This window comes from Puma concolor, chromosome C1, assembly GCF_028749965.1.
Source record: "Puma concolor isolate L17-30 chromosome C1, mPumCon1.1.hap2, whole genome shotgun sequence".
Lineage (NCBI taxonomy): Eukaryota > Metazoa > Chordata > Mammalia > Carnivora > Felidae > Puma > Puma concolor.
In genome coordinates, this window is record NC_141674.1 from 171,626,649 (window position 1) to 171,646,772 (window position 20,124).

The following is a 20,124-nucleotide window of genomic DNA, read 5'->3' on the forward strand; positions in this document are numbered from 1 at the left end:
GGCTCCAACTACCACAGATTATTTGATAATTTCCTATTTTTTTCTTCAGTCTAAATATTCCCCATGAGATTTAGGCCAGATATATTTATTCGGACATAATCTAGGATCTTTGAAATAGATATATCCAAATCAGAACCCTTTATTTTTTCCCCCGATCCTCATTCAGTGCATGTATTCAGCTACCTAAACCAGAACTAACCTTAGATCCTTCCTCTCCTTTATTTCCCATATCCAAGCAATAACCATTTCTTGCCAAATTTACCTTCTCTAGCACTCACTCTTCTAATTGTTCTTCCTTTCTCATCTGGTTCCCTTTGTATTCACTTTCCAAAAGCTACCAGAACAATCTAAAATACAGCCTGAGTCCCTTACTTTAAAAGCTTTAAGGGGCTTCCTCATTACCAAAAAGATAGTCTATGTTCTCATCATAGCATAAAACCCACTGTGATCAGCTCCCTGCTTGATTCGCCAGTTTTCTATTTTGCTTTCCAATTTACTCTAAAGATTTTGTTGGTACACACACAGTGTGACATAATGATTAGCATCGCAGTCTTTGGAGTCAAGCTGCTTAAGTGTGAATCCCAGGTCTATCACATATTTACCTGTTTCCGCAATTGTGAAATGGATATAATTATAGTCAAAATAATATAAGAATATTTGGAGGACTGAATTAATACGTGTATACTTAGACTAGTTCCTACCACATATTTACTATTACATTAGGCTCTTCTAATATTTCTGCCTTTGTTCACCTCCTTCCTTCTCTTTCTTGCAATGTATTAGTTCAGCTAGGGATCCCATTCAGTCAGTTTTTTATAAGCTTACATTTGATTTACTACCCATGAAATTGTTACCAATTACAACGTATTTCATATTAGGGTTAATGTCTTAAGCAGGCATCCTCACAATGTTTTTTTTTTCTTTTGATGGTTGCAAATGTAGCTACTTCCACTGTTCTGTGTTCCGCAGATCAAAACTGAAGTTTTTGTACCAAACCACTTAAATGTAAAGGTGAGAGAGAGAAGTATGGATAACTCCCCAGTTTCTAGCATGAATGACTAGGAAACCAGACAATACTGTAGAACGCTCAAATGTTTGTTCTAACACACACACAAATATTTTTATTTCTCCCAAGTTTCCTACTGACTCTTCAGCCCGCTAGATAAAGCTCCCCTTTATCCACAAAATTTCCCCTCTCTGCCACACCCACCCACCAACCAGAAAAACGCTCTATAGCTCTAATTTCCCTTTAAGAATATGGCCACTCGGAAATTGCACGCCTAAACCCGCCTCCCAGGTTTCCCTGTCACCATAGCAACGGGAGAAGGAAGGGGCGGGCTCCCTCAATCTACGTCCGGCCTGCCGCGTGCGCCAGCCGGTTTAATGCGGGGGCGCGGGCTTCTGGGGTTGAACAGGTTTTCAGCTCCGGGTTGGACCCGGAGCCGGAGCCGGATTCAACGCTGATGGCCACGTCAACCTAAAGCTAAACCGCCCTCCCCACCCAGCTGCCGCCGCGCCCGCGGAGTTGCTGCGGGTGTTCCCAGGCCGCGTCCTCTCCGCCTTTCCCACAGTGCCCCGCGCCAGGCCCCGCCCCGGTTCGCCGTGGGGACCGGGGCGCGAGGAGCCGACTGGAACTGCAGCGCTCGTTGCTGCCGGTGCGGCTCGTCCTCCCCCATCCCGAGCGCGGCGGCCCGGCGGTCGGAGAGTGCGCGCTTTGTTCACGCGCGCACAGCTTGCGCTCGGCCGGGTGGGGTCCGCCGCCGGGAATTGAGGATGGGGGAGTAGCTGCAGGAGGCGACCCCGCTACACTGAGGTGGGCATGGGCCGGGGCCCGGGGCTCTGTAGGAGCCGGCGGCGGCCTGGGCCCTCCTGGAAGGGAGAGCGCAATGCCTGTGCACCTCAGTCTCCCCTCCCTTCCTCTTTGCCCCTGCGACGGGTTTTGTGTTCTCGCTCCCCATCTTTTTCTGATTATCTACATCATCACTCTTCTGACCTCGTCTCCGCACGTCTTGCTACAGTTTCTCTCACTTAAGCCTCAGTCACTCAGTCTCTTTTCACCCTAACCCGGCCGGAGACTTCACACACCAGCAGCACTTATTGGTCTCTTTCACGGGACTTCCCCAACTTTCCCCTCTCCCCGCATCCTATTCTGGGGTGATGGCAGCCAGAAATCCTTCATACTGCCTTTACCTGCAGCTTCCACCTGTCCCCGAAGCTTGGCGGAGATCAAGTCAACCACACCCACGCTGACTGAGAACGACCGCTAGCAACACCACTTGTCCCATAGTGGTATTGGAGAATGTGTTCTCTATTTCCTCTAGTTTTTTAGTCTGATACTTGTTACTCTCCATCACTATGCTTTACAAAGTTATGTTTTGGTTGCATGAAACAAGTTAGAAATGAGCCAAAGACCGTTCGCAGGTAAGGAGAAGATTTAGATATTTAGGATTAAATGAAGAAAGGAGAAACAATGCTAAGAAGGTTAGATTTTTCAAAGTGTTTGGTATCTTTTGTGATCTGATGAAGTGGAGATTATTGACCCTACACAGGTGAGCATGTTAAATAACTGATTCCTTCTCCTTTTTTGTTTCCTTTTCATTTTTATTTATCTTAGATGTAAACTTTGCGATAACATTACTGTTAACTTGTAGTTATTATTCGACTATTTATATAAAGTAGTCCCTACTTACATGTAGTGTAAGGACCTTTTGGGAAAATTCGGAACAAACAGGCCATACTAAGTATGTTGTCTAACAATGTAAATTCACTGCCCTTGTTGGAAGAGGTGTATGAAAAATACTCTTTGAAAGGACTCCCTAGTCCTTCCAAAGGATATTTTCTACAAGTGAAATCTGATTAAAATGAAAACGATGTAGCCTTACAGTGGTAAAGAAGTGGCCAAAAAGGAAGTGGTTTTACAAAAGAGCTGTGCTTAATTAAGCTAGATAGAAAAGGAAGGAAACGTTTTTTTCCCAGACTTGTGTTCTGGTGCTGATCAGAGCAAATCATTGAATTTGTTTTCAAAGTGTTCTAGCTAGCTACAACCGCACACTACCCTTTACACTTACCTCCTATCTTGAGTGGTTTCACAAATCTGGCTACCTGGATATGGAAGCAGTGAAGGGACCCCCAAAGAATAGAGCCTGGGCACTCACCCTGATTTGCCATCAAATGGAGCTTGTATTACTGGCCATGTTATTTAACAGCGTTATTGCTGGGGTTTTTTTGTTTGTTTGTTTGTTTTTTTAATATATTTTTAACTCCCTTGTTTCCTCTCTTTAGATTGACATTTTGGGAGGAAGTTTCATGATGCTTGATTCGCCCTGGGAGTAATGTGAACAGAAGTTCTCAAACCTGCATGTTCTATCAGTTGGAACCAGCGTGTATCTTAATGTTCACTTAAATCAGAACTTGTGTAAGAAGAAGAATGGGAGTCTGGTTAAATAAAAATGACTACGTCAGAGACTTGAAAAGGGTCATTCTGTGTTTTCTAATAGTGTATATGGCCGTTTTAGTGGGCACAGATCAGGATTTTTACAGTTTACTTGGAGTATCCAAAACTGCAAGCAGTAGAGAAATAAGACAAGCTTTTAAGAAATTGGCGTTGAAGCTACATCCTGATAAAAACCCGGTAAGTAGTTTTCTCTTTAAATACATCTGATTAATGTATTTCAGTGAAGTTTTGATACATAGTTAAATTTTAAGTGCTCAAAATGCTTAAAAACAATCACATGTCAAAAGTCACAATTTAGCTTCTGTACTAAAAAACAGAAGCAGCAAAATATTCTGGTTGAGAACAGTGTGAAAGAATATTGATATCAAAAATGCAATTCCTTGTTAATTTGAAAACTGAGTTGTACCAGTTCCATTACAGATGTTAATTCCAAAACCAATGATAATGTCTATGGGGTAGTTGAAGTAGTTTTCTTAGTAAAGTAAGTTAAGAACAAGTATTTTATAACTGTAATAGGAAAATTATTCCCTTAGAACTTGGAAGGTTCTTGCTAAAAATGGCAGTAATAACTAATAATAACATGCTTCAACTTGTACTGTTTTCTCCATGCACAAATCCCACACCAGAGTCAGAAATTATTACAAATGAAAACTTAAGAGCAGCCAAATCCAGGTAATTCCAGGCATAAATATTTGATTATATATTCAATTACGTCATCTTTCAAAACTAATTTAGTTTTAATACTTATGGTATTTTTTATAATGTATCTAATTATTTTAATGAGATTTAACTCCTCAAGGATTTGAAAGGTATGGTTTATAATTTTCTGTTTTCTATATAAAATGCCTAAAAGAGGGTTATTTTATTTTGATTGCATAAAGTTCAGCAGTAGAATCAATATTTCACTAAAACTTGTTAGTTGGTTATCTTTCCCTGGAGATTTACCTTCTATTATATTTAGAATTTTTATTTTTTCATATTTTTCTTTAAAATTTCAGAAATATGATTTTTAAGTTTCCATATGAAAGATAGTAGACCTTTTACACCTAATTATTATTTAGATGAAAGCATTCTTCAAAAACCAGTTCTGTGAAAGAGTAACGAATGAGGAACATTTCCAATCCAGTTTTGAGTTTTACTCTGATACTAGTCTCATTTAATCATTTGATGGATTGGGGGACATTTCTGTTTGTTTGTTTTTGGTTAATATGTTGATTTTGCTTCAAATAGAAAAATTACCTACAAATTTCTTTGTAATTGTTTTGGGATAAAAAATAATATTTACAAAATTAAAGGTTTCAAGGTTTTATTAGTTTTTCTCAATTGCATTTCATGTAAGGAATGACTTACATTGTAGGGCCATATCTTTCAGCTTTTTGAGGCCTCAATTCTCATTTCTCTGTTCTTTTCTTATTCTTTTTTTTTTTGGAAGATTATAGTTCTTCAAAATACTTTATAATTTCAATCCATAATAACCCATTTCATACTGTATTCTTCCTCCTTATTTTGATGTCTGTTCTCCCAGAAATTTCAAGGTTAAATTAAAACTTCGTAGAGGTTTTGGAGATACTTGATCACATATCTGAAACAACTATTATGTCTAATATTTTAATAGAATAACCCAAACGCACATAGTGATTTTTTAAAAATAAATAGAGCATATGAAGTACTCAAAGATGAAGATCTGCGGAAAAAGTATGACAAATACGGAGAAAAGGGACTTGCAGATAATCAAGAAGGTGGCCAATATGAAAGCTGGAATTATTATCGTTATGATTTTGGTAAGGTGATATGATACTCTGTGAAATTTTGTTTTTTATTTGAGTAAATTTAGAAAATTAATTTTGTTTCACCACTTAACATAGGCAGTTAATATGTGTCACCTTGACTGTTTAATGTAACATGGGAGCTGCGTTCAAAAGGAAAGTCAGGTGGTATGTAGATATTGTCTGCACAGATGTGAAGGTATTTTGGTTATGATCGTGTTAGATACTTTTAAAATAAGGATTGTAGTTTAATTAAAAAAATATTTACAGTAGATGTTAAATCCTAAAGCCTTTTGGTATTTTTAAAGCATCATATTTTCCAAGAAAATCTAAAGTTTCCTTTAAGTTTAATAGTGGTCAGTTCAGTAGAAATGCCATCCTTCTCTTGTGGAATCCTTATTAATAATAGGATTGACGTGTTGACAAGAATAAGAAAAGAGGGAAGTGTGGAGGGAGGAAGCAAGTTAAAGAAATCAAGGGCAGGTAAAGTAAACACAGGTATCCAGCAAGGCTAGAGGGAGCATTTGCTTACCCGGTATTTCTCTTCGTTATTGATTAGCCTCAAATGCACACTAAGAACTGAGGTATGCTTTTATATTAGACTACATAAAATATTTTAAATTCATATCTGGAGTATTTGTTTCTCAAGACTGCCTTTTTTTTCCCTTCAAAATAGTATTTTCTAATATATCACTGCAGCTCAATAGTATATATCTGATATCAGTAGTCTACATTTCATGGGCTAAAATCTGGCCAGCCACCTGTTTTTGTAAGGTTTTAATTAATCATAGAATTATGAGAATATGATAATTAGGAGAATAAAATTATGCTCATTTATTTGCATATTATCTGTGGCTTCTTTCACTTCAGGGGCAAAATTGAATGGTTGTGACAGAAACCATGTGTCCCACAAGACCTGTTTAACTGGCCTCTGCAGAATAAGTTTACTGACACCTGGTTTATATCCATCACTAGTATTATTTTGGTATCTTATATAGAAACAAATTTTCTCACACTGGTTTTAATTACAATAAGTAAAATTTGTATTAATTAAGTTGGTCTTTGTCTCTATAAACATTCTAATAAGACTTTTAACAGTGGGAAATACTTTAGTGATACTATTTATTAAAAAAAAAACATAATCAGAAAAGGAAGTGACGTCTCTAGTTAACAGTAAGGTATCAGTGTCAATTTCCTAGATTTTGTTAAAACTACATAAGTCATCATTAGGGGAAGCTGAGTGAAGGGAACATGGAAGTCCGTGCTATTTTTACTACTTCCTGGAAGTCTATAATTATTGCAAAATAAAAAATTAAAAAATAATAATAGAAATTTTCTGTGGAGATGAAATTATGGGTATTGGGAACCCCCAAACATAGCTGCAACAGTCCATATCGGGAAACTAATTTTTTGTTTTTTATCATTCTTTAGATGCATTACCACTGGTATTATTTACTCTTGGTCTTTCTGTTTATTGCACTTTCTTCAACTTTGACATTTAGTATAGTAATCTGATTTTTGGTGTTTAAAACAAGACCTAAGTAATCTGTTTCTATGTGGTAATTTATTTTTATGATAAACTGTTAATTTTATAACGTTTACTTTTAAATTAGGTATTTATGATGATGATCCTGAAATCATAACATTGGATAGAAGAGAGTTTGGTAAGTTTGTGGGCATATGATTTTCTAAAACTGGTCCAAGACCAGTCTCTTACCTAAAACTCTTGAGGACAGATATATTTGAAATTTAGAAAATTTTTTGATTGTAGCAAGATAATGTGGTATTGTTAACTTTTTAAATATAATGGTTTTACTAGCAAAAATAGGTTTATTCAGGAATAGCAGAAAATTATAATTCAGGACACACAAGCTATGGCAAAACCAAAGGCCAGTCTAGCAAATAAAAGTAATGTTCTTTTATGGAGGAGGAGGAGGAAGTTCAGGGGGGTTGTTTTGAGTCCATTAGAAAAGCAGGAATTCAGAGTGACGACAGTTTCTCGTTAGCTGATTTGCAGGGATAGTCAATTTCTTATAAAAATTCAGTGTATATCTTTTCCTGTTCTGACCTATAATTGATCATTTTTTCCTTTGATAATTCTTCTGTTAGGGTCTGCAGTTGATAGTTTTTCCTGTAATTGACATTGAGTCATGTGATTTCCACCTTTTCACTTTCCCAGTCCACTTTAGTGAGGTTTTCCTGTATTAATTTTTACATTTCCCCCTTTTGACCAAGATCTTTTTCTGAAAGTATACCTAATCAAGAGTCAGTTATTTCATATTTAATGGTTTTGTACCTCAGTGCCAAGAAGGATCTTTCAAGGAAGGTACATAGCAGTTAGAAACCACTTATGGCCTCATTTCATTAATGAGGAAGGCGAGGAAAGAGAACTCTCATGCACTTCTCATGTATAGTTCATATTTATAAAGATCGTAAACATTGGAGATCATTTCTTTATTGGGTACATGATTGTTACAAAAGATTGGCAGACAACAAAATACAAAACTTAAGATATATGCAAAACAAGAAGTAACAAAATTATTGGTTCTAAACCAAGACCCGAGATCTGAAAGTAGCTAACTGAAAATATTTATTGGCATTTACTCCAACTTCAGGGAGAAAAGTTCTCCCTGCAGAGTTATGGATGCCTTCTGGAAGTCCCCACTTAAAGTGGCCATGAAAGCAAAACGGTGAATACTGCAAAAGCACACTGAATTAACCAAGTGCATTTGGGAGGATACTGTGCAAGTATAGACATGAAATAATAGCTAATGAACTTCTTGCAAAAAATAACAGAACCTCAAAAAAAAAATAGCAAAACCTCAAAGATGTATTAAAACAGTATTGTTATCTCAAAAGAACTGTTTGGAAACAAATGTTACCTAATAATACAGCCTGTAAGGTTGAAAATTGAGAGGCCATGAATTTAGATAAGAGTTTTAGAGTCAGATAATAAATCAAATGAAAGAAAGACTTGTGGATTCCAAAGCTTCTAATCCTTCAGAAAAAGCAGCTAAAGAATTAATGTGATCACAGAATCATGATGAGGGTGTTTCTGAAAAGCCATAATCAGAAGAGATTTCCCCCTTTTTGCAGAGGTTTGGGAAATGCAGGCAGTCTTCCCTTCTCTCTCACATACAAAGAGAAAAAAGGGAAGTTGGGTGTCCAAAAGCGAGGGACTTCATCAGGTTTTGTTTTGTTTTGTTTTGTTTTGTTTTTTTAAGTCCTAAAAGCTGTGCTTGGTGTTTCCAAATAATAGAGTCAGGTTTGTCTTTTTTTTTTTTTTTGGTAAAGCATATAGAGGTTGAGCTATAAGAAGTTTGGAATCCAGTTTCAACATTGGCTAGTCAGTCCAAGAAAACATTGTAATTAAATATTAGTTTTAGATTTGAGGGAAGTCAGGATGCAATGAAGCCTCCCAGAATCCAAATGTAGCCCTTATTCTGAAATCAGGTTTTGTTCCCTGGTTTTGTTTGTCTACACCCTAAGTGTAGAACCTGAGTTTGAGCAAACTGCATTTTTTCTTTGGAGACTTTATGTCCAAGTCCAAAAGTTTTAAGGGGTAGGTATTGTCTTCCTGTGAAGAGGTTTGAGAAGGGCAGCAGAGAAGCAAATGTAACAAAGTAGAACCTGAGAAAACTATGTCATCCAAATCAGCTTTTAAGGTTTGGAAAAAATGAGAAGGACTCTCTGTGACACCTTAGAGCATTATTGTTCAGGTATATTTCTGTTCTTCCAGAATACAAACAAAAATAAATTGGCTAGCCTTACCAACTGGAATACTAAAAGTGTACTATATAGATAGTAGTGAAACATTTGCTTGTGTGGGAATAGATTCTGTAGCCTGTGGGGGTTAGGAACAACAGGGTGCCAAGTGATAAAAATGTTATTTATTGCTTGGAGGTCCTGAGCAAACCTCCTTTCTTGGCCATTTAGTTTTCTCATAGGTAAAATAAGGATGTCATGGGCACTAGCGCAGGGAATAATGAGACCCTGAGCCTTGTAATCTTCTGTGTGGGCTGGATGCCTTGAAGCACTTCTTTAAGGTATTCATTAATTCTGGGGAGGGGGTTGAGGGATCTGTTTGAATCTTGATGGGAGATGCACTGTAGATTCTGCCAGTATCAGTGGAAGATCTTGCACATAAAGAGGATGGTAGCCGATCCAATAGGAACAAATGATCATTGTCCCCAGGCTCCGCTGTGGTACCATCAGATCTAATAAAAGATGTTGAAGGGTCGTTTAACTTACCTGGTTGGGTATTTTAATTACCAATGTCAAATTGTAAAATTATTTCCCCCTTTTGGGAGAAAGGAATTCTGGCATAATATTTTCTAAGAAATCTCAGCCTGATAACTGAATGGGGTGGCAGAACTAAGGAGAAAAAAGTGTGTACTCCTTAAAGGGCCTAGACAAAAGGGGATAGGATGATAGATAGGAACCTGCAGAGGTTGATTCAAGACCCCCACTGTTTGAACTGTTTTAGTATGCTGAAGCAGGTCTATTTCATAGCAGGGAGATGGAGCTTCCAGACTGTAGCTCTGGTGTCAAGGACAGAGAGAAATGCATTCCCAATCTGGAGAGTCATTTCCCCAACCTGATTAAGTGGGAAGATTGGGAAGACCACTTGTAGTTCCTTGGAGTCCCATCATTGGGAATTAGGAGGACATTGGAAAGGCTGGCTAGAGGGCTGAAGATGTCTGAGGCATTTAAGAGGGTAACAATCTTTTTTCCAATGTCCTGGCTCTTTGCAGTAATAGAAAGTAGGAGATTTTTGGTTTTGCTTAGGGGCTTTCATTTGCTGGAGTTAAAAATTAATAATTTTAGTGGTCTTTCAGGTAATTTGTCTAGGGTGCAAGCAGGCTGGTTTGCCAAATTAAATCTAGAGTGGACATAGTTTCACATTCATCTTGGTTCTTTTAATTAAAAGAGAAAGACCCCAGTTCAGCCTGCTAATAAACATAAATGCTACCTGTGTGGATTCAACATCTACAGCAAGATCAGAATTTTCTTTAAAGACAGTTTGAATGATTGTAATAGTCATGAATAGATTCATCAGGCTTTTGTGCAAGCCTAAATTTAGTTCCAATCAACAGGCCTAGGAAAGGCCACTGTAATTTCTCCGTGGAGGTTTCCAGCCAAGTGTTCTAATGTCTTGCCAAAAGTTAGGGATCTGTTTGTGTGATTGAATCCCTTTCAGGATGTTTCCACTGGGCTAGTTTCTCCACTCCTTGGTCTGGCCCAGTTCATCTACAAGCATGTAGACTAACTGATATATATCTGAGAAACCAGGTTGGTAAGTTTGAATAACTGCTAAAATCTTCAGCAAATCTATGGGGGTCCTCAGTCACTTTAGGAAACTCTTTAACTATGGCTTGTGAATTCAGCCTTAGTCCAGGGAACAGAAGAAATTTGGGGGTTATTTGGATCCTCAGAAGTCTCTAATGGGGCAGGTTTTAAAAGGTTTAGGAGAGGAGAGAGCTGGGAGAGATTCTGAGGAAGAGAAGTTCAGTGAGAGAATTTGAATGAGGAAACCAAGGGTATAGAAGAGGTGAGGCATGAGGGAGGATGATGGCAATGGAGTTGGGCCTGAGCAGGAGGGGGGCTGCCAGGAGTCTTGAGACCAGATGGGTTGGGGAAGGGAGGCCTTGGAACCCTTTTGTCTTTTTTTAGTTGTTTGCCTCAGTTAGTGTAGAAATTATATTTTATAGAGGCAATTTTAGGTTCCTGATAACGTTTGGATGCTTCCAAATGCCAATCCATGTAGACATCTCATTCAGTTTTGACAGTTGTAGAGCCATGTCTATCCAATTTAGTTTTGAGAAAAGTTGGTTTAAGGAAATCAAAAGTTCACTGTAATGGCCATTGAAGTTCTAAATTATGTTTAGTTAAGTGGGTCCATTTAGTTAGAAATAGGCATGAGGAAGGACCGTAGTTTTAAACATAAAACCGGCTGGGGTCCTAGAAGTGGAGGTGCCCTAGAAAAACATTTTGATGACTGGGATCCCATTTCTTAGAGGTTTTTTTCCTAAGGCAAAAAGAAAAATTCCAATAGACACAGCCTGATTCCATAAGGAATCAGACTGAAGACCAGCACAGTTCCAACAGGAACAGTCCAGTTCCAGAAAAGAGGTGACCGAAGGCTAGCATTTTCCCAACAAAAACAGTTTCTATAGAAATGGTATGTCACAAAAAGGAGTTGAGCCAAAGGTCGACACAGTTCCAACAGGAGCAGTCTGGTTCTAAAAAGGAGTTGGACCAAAGGCCAAACAAGTACTCTTAAGGGCAAAGCCTTGAAACAAATCCTGAATAAAGCTTGGAGAGCTTAGAACACAGAGAACAGAACTTGAAATCCAGGAAAAAAGTTAACCTCAAACTCCAGGTTTGTAAGGAAGCAGTATGCTCAGTTGGCTCTGTGGATACCTGCACTTGTTTGCTCGCCAGTCTCCTGGTTGTTGGGGGTCCTGTCTGGATCCCATGGCTGATCACCAAGTAATATTAATGTAACATTAAAATAGTTGTTTTACTAGCAAAAGAATGGGTTTATTGAGGAATAGCAGAGAACTGCATTTTGGGATATGCAAGCTAGGGCAAGATTGTAGGCAAGGTCCAATAAACAAAGGAGAAGAACGTTATTTTATGGAGAAGGAGGAAGTTGGGAGGGGTTCTGAATGAAAATCCATTGGAGGAAAGCAAGAGTTCAGGGTAATGACAGTTTCTCACGGGCTGATATGTAGAAATAGTCAATTTCTTATAGGAAATTCAAATACATCTTTTCTTGTTGAGGCCTATAATTGATGATTCTTTTCTGTTGATGATGATTCTGTTGGGGTCTGTAATTGACAATTCTTCCTGTAATTGATGCTGAGAGGTATGGCTCCTCATTCTAGTCTCTGACTCCAGTGAAGTTACCCTTTAATAATTTTCACAGTATAGGGGCACCTGGGTGGCTTAGTCAGTTAAGCGTCCCACTTCAATTCAGGTCATGATTTCGCAGTTTGTGGATTCTGAGCTGACAGCTGAGCCTGCCTCAGATCCTGTGTCTCCCTGTCTCTTTGCCTGTCCCCTACTCGCACTCTGTGTCAGAAATGAATACATGTTAGAACAGATTTTTAATTTTTTTAAATAATAATTTTCACAGAATACACCATGTATCAAATAATGTTCTTTGCAGAATGTGGGGCAGTATATTTTTTAAGACAGTGTTTTAATTTATTTGAGAGAGAGAGAGAGAGAGGGACGTGCGCATGCAGAGAAGGAGCAGAGAGAGAGAGAGAGGGAGAGAGAGAATCTCAAGCAGGCCACTTGCTGTCAGCACAGAGCCTGACACAGGGCTCCATATCAGAAACGTGAGATCATGACCTGAGCTGAGATAAACCGACTCAGCCACCTAGGCATTCCTAAAACATTATAATTTCTGCCAAGAAATGCATAAGTATGTATACTAAAAAAAAAAAAAAGTAAAAGTAATACATAGCCCCAGATCAGGTCAGGACAGGTTTGGAAGCCCGGGGAGCTTGCTGCGAACTTGCAAACTTCCAGTTTGGGAGCTTTTGGATTGCAGAGTTAGGGGTAACTTTGTGGTTATTTTGGAAGCAGATTTCTTTTGACTTTGATTTATGTGAAAATGGATACAAAAATACAGTTCTATCGCAGTTTTCCATTGCATTTTAGAAAATTTTAAATACTGGATTAGTCTTACACTTTTCCAAGTTTGTACAAGTATAATGAAATAGGTTTACTCTTTTCTATTTTGATCAGTATATTTTATTTCAAATTTTAATTGTTTTGTTTTATAATCTCTAATTTAGAAATGAAAAATAGCACCTAGCTGCAATAAATGTATGTGTATGTTTCTCACATACATCATTATAAAAATATATATTATAGTTACTTGATTTTGAACAGTTTCTTCTGACCAAGAATTTTATTCTTATTTTTTACATCCTGTCGGTAAGCTCCAGCCTATCCAGAGCTATCTAGTACATCACTTTGTCCATAGACTCAACACATGAACGCTTGAACAAGTTCTGAGTGGAATGACTAGAAAACGTACCTTCCATCCAAAGGAGATTGAAGAAACTTTGATTATTTTAGATTGTTGGTAGACAGAACTGATAGTATGAGCTGCATGTAGTTGTAGGAACCTATAGCCTTCCTGTATGGTTATTATTATCACTCGTCTGTTAGTCTGCCAGTGAGTGTTTTGTGGACCAATGGGGCAGAAAACTGGATTTGGAGATATAGTTGGAGGCACTGAACAGAACTTGCAAGCTAACGAGCCCACCCAGGAAGGGGAGACTTCCCTGATGTACACTGTATATGGGTTCAAACTTTTTTCAGTGTGTCACTATGGAACAGTTAAGAACTGCTAATATTTCATATAGAACCCCAAGGAGTAGTTAAAAATACAGCCACAAAACCTTAGAGGTAAGTTTTCAAAAGCAATAAATAATACTGATAGGTTCAGTGTGTAGTTGTTGCCATTGCATCTCATGTCTGATACTACTTTGTGTGTTACTGGGGTGAGACTAGCTGGTCCTGAGTGAAGTTTTAGTTGAAGAAGCTGAGGTGAGGTGGCAAGAGAGTAGTATCAATTTGTACTTGTATAAATACCACATTAGCCTTCTTGGTTGTGGGTCTCTTTCTATTACCAGTTATTTCTACTCGTTTGGGTTACTCAGGCTTGTCTTTTGTATAACTAATCACACGTATAATTACAAAGATATTTTAAAGTTATGTATGTTCTGTCTCTTGAGAGGAGTTACGCTATCTTCTAGGGTGAGGTCACTAACAATCTCAGATCAGCTTTATCCAAGCAGGGACTGCGATTGAAAAGCTGAGCTTTTTGAACTTTGAGAGGACTGGTCACTTTCCAGTTCATCTTTATTCACAGGACCCTTTCTTCTATGTGTCCACTCCCATTTTTGTCCCTCTAGCCTCCTGAATGTATTGAAAACTCTGCTCAGTATCTTGCCTATCAACTACCTTTTCTAACATTGGCTCTGTGATTTCCACCTCCTCCCATACTTTGGCCCCCTAATTCTTTACTACATTGGTAATTCTCTGATGCTTTCAACAGAAATCTTTTATATTTTGTCCAGTTTTGCAGTTGTATTGGGAGAGTCAGTCCAAATTACATAGTTCACTTTTATCAGGAGTGAACTCCAGAATGCTTAACTATAGTACAGAAGAGAAAATGTGTTTAATAAACTTACTTTGAAAGCTTTAAAAATGTTCTTCCCCTTGAACATGGTGCATATTATCTTTTTATATGTCACAGAATATGATATCTGTCATGATAAGCATGTTCTAGACAGTATCTGCAGGAGCAGAGGACATCTTGCACTTACACTAGTCACTCTGAGTAGTGCCTACACAGTATAGGCATCCTTTGGAAGAAATGCTTCAAGAAATGGCAGAGGAGCTCACGGCGCCTCTGCCTCTTTTTTCCTTTTTCTTCTTTTTTTACATCCCCATCATTTCCTAATAAAGAGAAATCTAGGATTTTGTTCAATTAGAGTTTGTCAGAAAACTTTTCTTTGGAGAGTAGTTAGTGTTATTTTCAGGGTCTTCTTATCATGAACCAGACATACTTACGCTAGGTAACACAAGGTATAAGGGCATCTAGCAAAACTTTCCATTCAGTGTGTTGGAAATGATGCAAAGCACAGCCCATAAAGGGTGAATTTCTGAATATTCTGGGCCTTGTTTGCTCGAGTAGGTGCAATAACTGGATCCTTAGTTAGGTTTTGAAGAATCTCAGGAATGTGGGCTATACTGGATTGCTTCTCATCGATGTAGGCTTTTTTTTTTTTTTTTTTTTTTTTTGGAGCCCTTTTCCTTGGACCAAGAATGATGAAATTCTAGCATTGGAAACAATTACACAAACTTCCTTTAACTAATATACTACATTTTCTACCTTTTTTCCATAATATATCAGGGAGTGAATTATTCCTCAGTCAATAAAATGAATCAATGAAAAATTAAATATCCTCTAAAAGGCTTCATTCTGAGGGACAAAAATTGTGGCAAAGTTTTTTTTTAAAGTATAGTGTCATAGAGCTGTTGTTGTTTCAAAAGAGTGCTGTCTGCCAGCAGGCCCTGTGCTGCCTCTTTCTGAGTTGTTACAACAAAGTCCTGTCAACTAATATGTGGTCATATTAGAATGTTTTATAGGTAAGTAGAAGAGAATGATATTAAAATACTGCTATAATTAGTGAGCAAAAGTTCCTATTCCAGGCAATTAATATTTATCATATTTAATCCTCACAACAGTCCTCGATATTACTAGTTTTATTTTCAGAAATTACAAACTGCATTTCAGGAAGAAAACCTACGCTTAAGTTCAGCTAATAGGTATTTGTGGTATATTTTATTTTAATTATCTGTGTTGATTGTTTATCCTTGAGGTGCTCCTTTGTGATGGAGAATTATACATCCCACTCTGTAGAACTCAGGCGTGACTATATGACTTGCTTTAGCTGATGAAATGTGAACAGACGTGATGGATGTCACTTCTGGCCAGAAGTTTTTTTTTTGTTTGTTTTAATTTTTTTTAACATTTATTTTTGAGACAGAGAGAGACAGAGCATGAACGGGGGAGGGTCAGAGAGAGGGAGACACAGAATCTGAAACAGGCTCCAGGCTCTGAGCTGTCAGCACAGAGCCCGACGCGGGGCTCGAACTCACAGACCTTGAGATCATGACCCGAGCCGAAGTCGGCCGCTTAACCGACTGAGCCACCCAGGTGCCCCCTGGGCAGAAGCTTTAAAAGCTAGCATGTGTTCACCATTTTGCTCTGTCGTGAGAAATAAGAATGTTCAAAATAGAGCCTTCTCCCTGCCAGGGGTCAGCGGTGAAATGATTTGGAAGAGCGTTGCAGCCAACTTAGTATAAGATTGTGATAGATGGTAGAATAAACCTTTATTGTCAGCCCATGACATAATTGGAATCATCTGTTTTCTGTAGCTTAACCTTTCCTGACTGACAGTACAAGACAGGACATGCGCTCAAATTCATGTCAAAGCCCATGCTTGTGCTACTCTTTTTTTTTTTTTTTTAAGGGAAATAAACCTATTAGCCTAAGAGTTATTCATCAATGTTTTCTTATTGACCTATACCCTATACTTTAGTTTTCTCTTTGTAATTTATGCTTTTCACTCTTAGGTCTATCTCTGTTATCTCTTCTCTTTGTGACCTCATCCTATTTTGACATTTTTCTGGGCCACAAAGTTATTAGCTGTGTCACGTTTTAAAATATACTTGTTTTATTCTATGTTGCTGGGTTTTTGGAAAAACATCCCATTGAGCTTTAATAACATGGCATTAAGAATATTTTTAATCTTAGTCAACAAGAGTGGGAACCAAGCAAACGTGATAGAAGTGCTCTATGAAAACGAAGTACCAAATAGACATTTTTTCCCTCTGAACAAGGTTTTGTGTCAAATGCCATTCAGATTTGTTATATGTCATATTTTTATTGAAGACTTATAACAGTCCTATTTTGTCTAATCATTACTTTATCTTTTCATGTATAAATACCCACCTCATTAGTTATTTATAGCTAATGAAATAATCCCATTTCTGTTAAAGTTTGCACTAAGTTTATTTAAATTTCACCTAAATTATTACCAGTTGGGGGCCTAAGTCAGGGTGGCAATTATTTCAACCACTTAGAGTGGTCTGTTGGTCATACTTTCTAAACATTGCCATGCAACAACTTATCCTAAATTATACACTTTACCTGTAATATACAGATTAACTTTTTTTTCCATAGTTCCATGTGTCTTAAAATTGAAGGTAAACATTGAATCTTGTGCGTTTCTATCTAACCTAAATTAGTTATGCATATTTAAAATAGTATGTTTGAGGGGCGCCTGGGTGGCTCAGTCACTTAGGTATCTGACTTCGGCTCAGGTCATAATCTTGCGGTCTCTGAGTTCAAGTCCTGCATGGGGCTCTGCTCAGAGCAGACAACTCAGAGCCTGCAGCCTGCTTTGGATTCTGTGTCTCCCTCTCTCTCTGCCGCTCCTGCACTCACATTCTGTGTCTCTCTCAAAAATAAATAGTAAAATAATAATAAATAAAATGGTATGTTTATTTTGGTATCTTACTATAATTACATAATTTATGAAACTTACTTAAAATTACTAATAACTGATTTTGATAATGGAATTATACAGAAACACTTATACCAAAAGCAAATTGTCTTTGCCTTTTTACCTTGAATGTTAGAGTGCATCCTTACAGGGTTAAAAAAGTTTTTGTTTATTTTTAGAGTATAGTTGACACAGAGTGTTATATTAGTTTCAGGTATACAACAAAGTGATTCAACAACTCTGTATGATGCTGTGCTCACCACAAGTGTAGCTACCATCTGTCACTGTGTAACTCTATTACAACACTGTTGACTATATTCTCTACAACTATCTTTTATTCCTGTGACTTATTCCATAACTGGGAGCCTGTATCTCCCACTTCCCTTCACCCATTTTACCCTTTGCTCACACCTTCCTTCCCACTGGAAACCGTCTGTTTGTACTTATATGTCTGATTCTGCTGTTTGTTTATTCATTTGTTTTGTTTTTTAGATTTCACATAAAAGTGAAATCCTATGGTGTTTGTTTTTCTGATTTATTACAGTTAGCGTAATACCCTCTAGGTTCATCCATATTGTCATAAATGGCAGGATCTCCTTTTTAATGTTTATTTTTGAGAGAGAGACAAAGTAAGCAGGGGAGGGGCGGAGAGAGAGGGAGACACAGAATCCAAAGCAGGCTCCAGGCTCTGAGCCATCAGCACAGAGCCCAATGTGGGTCTTGAACTCACGGACTGCAAGATCACGACCTGAGCCGAAGTAGGATGCTTGACTGAGCCACTCAGGCGCCCCCATGTACACCACATTTTTAAATCCATTAATCTGTCAATGGATACTTGGGCTGCTTCCACATCTTGGCTGTTACAAATAATGCTGCAATAACCAAAAAGATGCATGTTATCTTTCAAATAAGTGTGTTTGTTTTCTTTAGGTAAATACCCAGTAGTGAAATTATCAGATCATATGGTACTTCTGTTTTTTTGAGGATCCCCTCTGCACCAATTTACATTCTTATCAACAGTCCACCAGTGTTCCTTTTCCCCATGTCCTTACCAACATTTGTTATTTTTTGTCTTCTTGATTCTAGCTGTTCTGACAGGTGTAAAGTGATATCTTATAATGGTTTTGATTTGCTTTTCTCTGATGATTAGTGATTTTCATATGGCTAATGGCCATCTGTCTGTCTTCTTTGGAAAAACATCTGTTCAGATTCTCTGCACATTTTTAATCAGATTGTGTGCTTTTTTGGTGTTGAGTTGGATAAGCTTTTTATATATTGTAGATATTAATCCCTTATCAGATATATCATTTGTGAATATCTCCTCCCATTCAGGAGGTTGCTTCTTTTGTTGATGGTTTCTTTGCTGTACAAAAGCTTTTTATTCGGATGTAATCCCAGTAGTTTATTTTTGCTTTTGTTTCCTTGGCTTTAGGAGACATATGTAGAACAGTGTTGCTACAGCCAGTGTCCAAAGAAATTACTGCCTGTGTTCTCTAAGAGTTTGCATCGGTCATTTTATAGATTATAATGCATAATGTGTTGTTGGCTGGATATCATGTGGTATTCAGATCCATTAGCTTAACAAATACATATTTGTTTTAAATTGTTAAAAACCTTGATCTAATACTTTTTAATAATACAGTTTTCCAAGGTAAATGACTTAAGGGCAAAGTTTAAATTTAATCCCCACAGTCCTACTATATTGTGTAGTTCTCGTCTTTCATCCCCTCAGAATTTGAAGTAGCTGTTGGAATTGACTGACACAGGTATTTAAGCTGTGCTGCAGATAGTAAATGAACTTCAGTCCCCATCTCTCACTGTTTCTCTTCTTCATCTCTCTCATCCACACAAACTCCTGGATGAGGTTTGGCTGCTGATGCCTTGTGCCACCTCTTTTCACAGTTTCACGGTGACAAGTGTCCTGAAGCTCAGGGTCGCTCTTTATTCAAGTATGTGCTTAAAAGTTTTTTTTTTAAGGTATTGTCAGTTTGATAGCTGATATACAACTGACCCTTGAATAATGAGGAGGTTGGGGGAACTGAGCCCCCTGCCTCTGCAGTTGAAAATCCAAATAAAACTTTTGACTCTCCCAAAACTTATTAATAGATTTCTGTTGATAGAAACCTTACCAATAACATAACAGTTAACATATATTTTTCATATATGTTATGTACTATATATTTATAGTAAATGAGAATAAATTATTAAAATCATAAGAGCAAATACATTTACAGTACTATACTGTATCAGAAAAATACACATATAAGTGGACTACACAGTTCAGATCCATGTTGGTCAGGGGTCAACTGTAGTCTGTTCTCTTTTTATAGAAAAACTTGTATAGAAAATGACAAAGGCAGTATGAAAGATATAGGCCTGCCTTTTTCATTCTGATCTTAACAAAACTTTAAAGTATGTATAAACCTTTAATAAATAATTCTAAGTTGTTTTGGTTTTATATACTTTAGATGCTGCTGTTAATTCTGGAGAACTGTGGTTTGTGAACTTTTACTCCCCAGGATGTTCACACTGCCATGATTTAGCTCCCACAGTATGTATTTTTTACATCCTGATTATTAAAGTTTTATTACTTCTAATCTGTTGAGTGCTTTTTTAATGTATGAGGATTTTTTCTATTAATAGTAATGATAACTATCAATTATCAAATACTGCATACTTGTATGAGTTTAAAATACTAATAATACATAATAAATAAATAAATAAATAAATAAATAAATAAAAATACTCTCCTTTAAAAATGTATAGCTTGGAGAGTGTTCAAGCAAAGACAGATTATCTTATC

At 37.4% G+C, this 20,124-nt stretch overlaps 1 protein-coding gene across 2 annotated transcripts in view; it reads left to right on the top strand.

The window, feature by feature from the left end:
• The first annotated feature begins 1,347 nt into the window (after positions 1-1,347).
• The window catches only part of DNAJC10 (DnaJ heat shock protein family (Hsp40) member C10), a 52,336-nt gene continuing 33,559 nt past the window's right edge, over positions 1,348-20,124 (top strand). The window contains exons 1-5 of one of the 2 annotated variants that reach the window (XM_025934803.2): positions 1,348-1,813; positions 3,283-3,631; positions 5,070-5,235; positions 6,834-6,884; positions 19,790-19,872. In XM_025934803.2, coding sequence (XP_025790588.1) covers positions 3,428-3,631; positions 5,070-5,235; positions 6,834-6,884; positions 19,790-19,872 — 504 coding nt within the window. In that variant the 5' untranslated portion in view covers positions 1,348-1,813; positions 3,283-3,427. The other variant, XM_086719099.1, reaches the window with a different exon arrangement.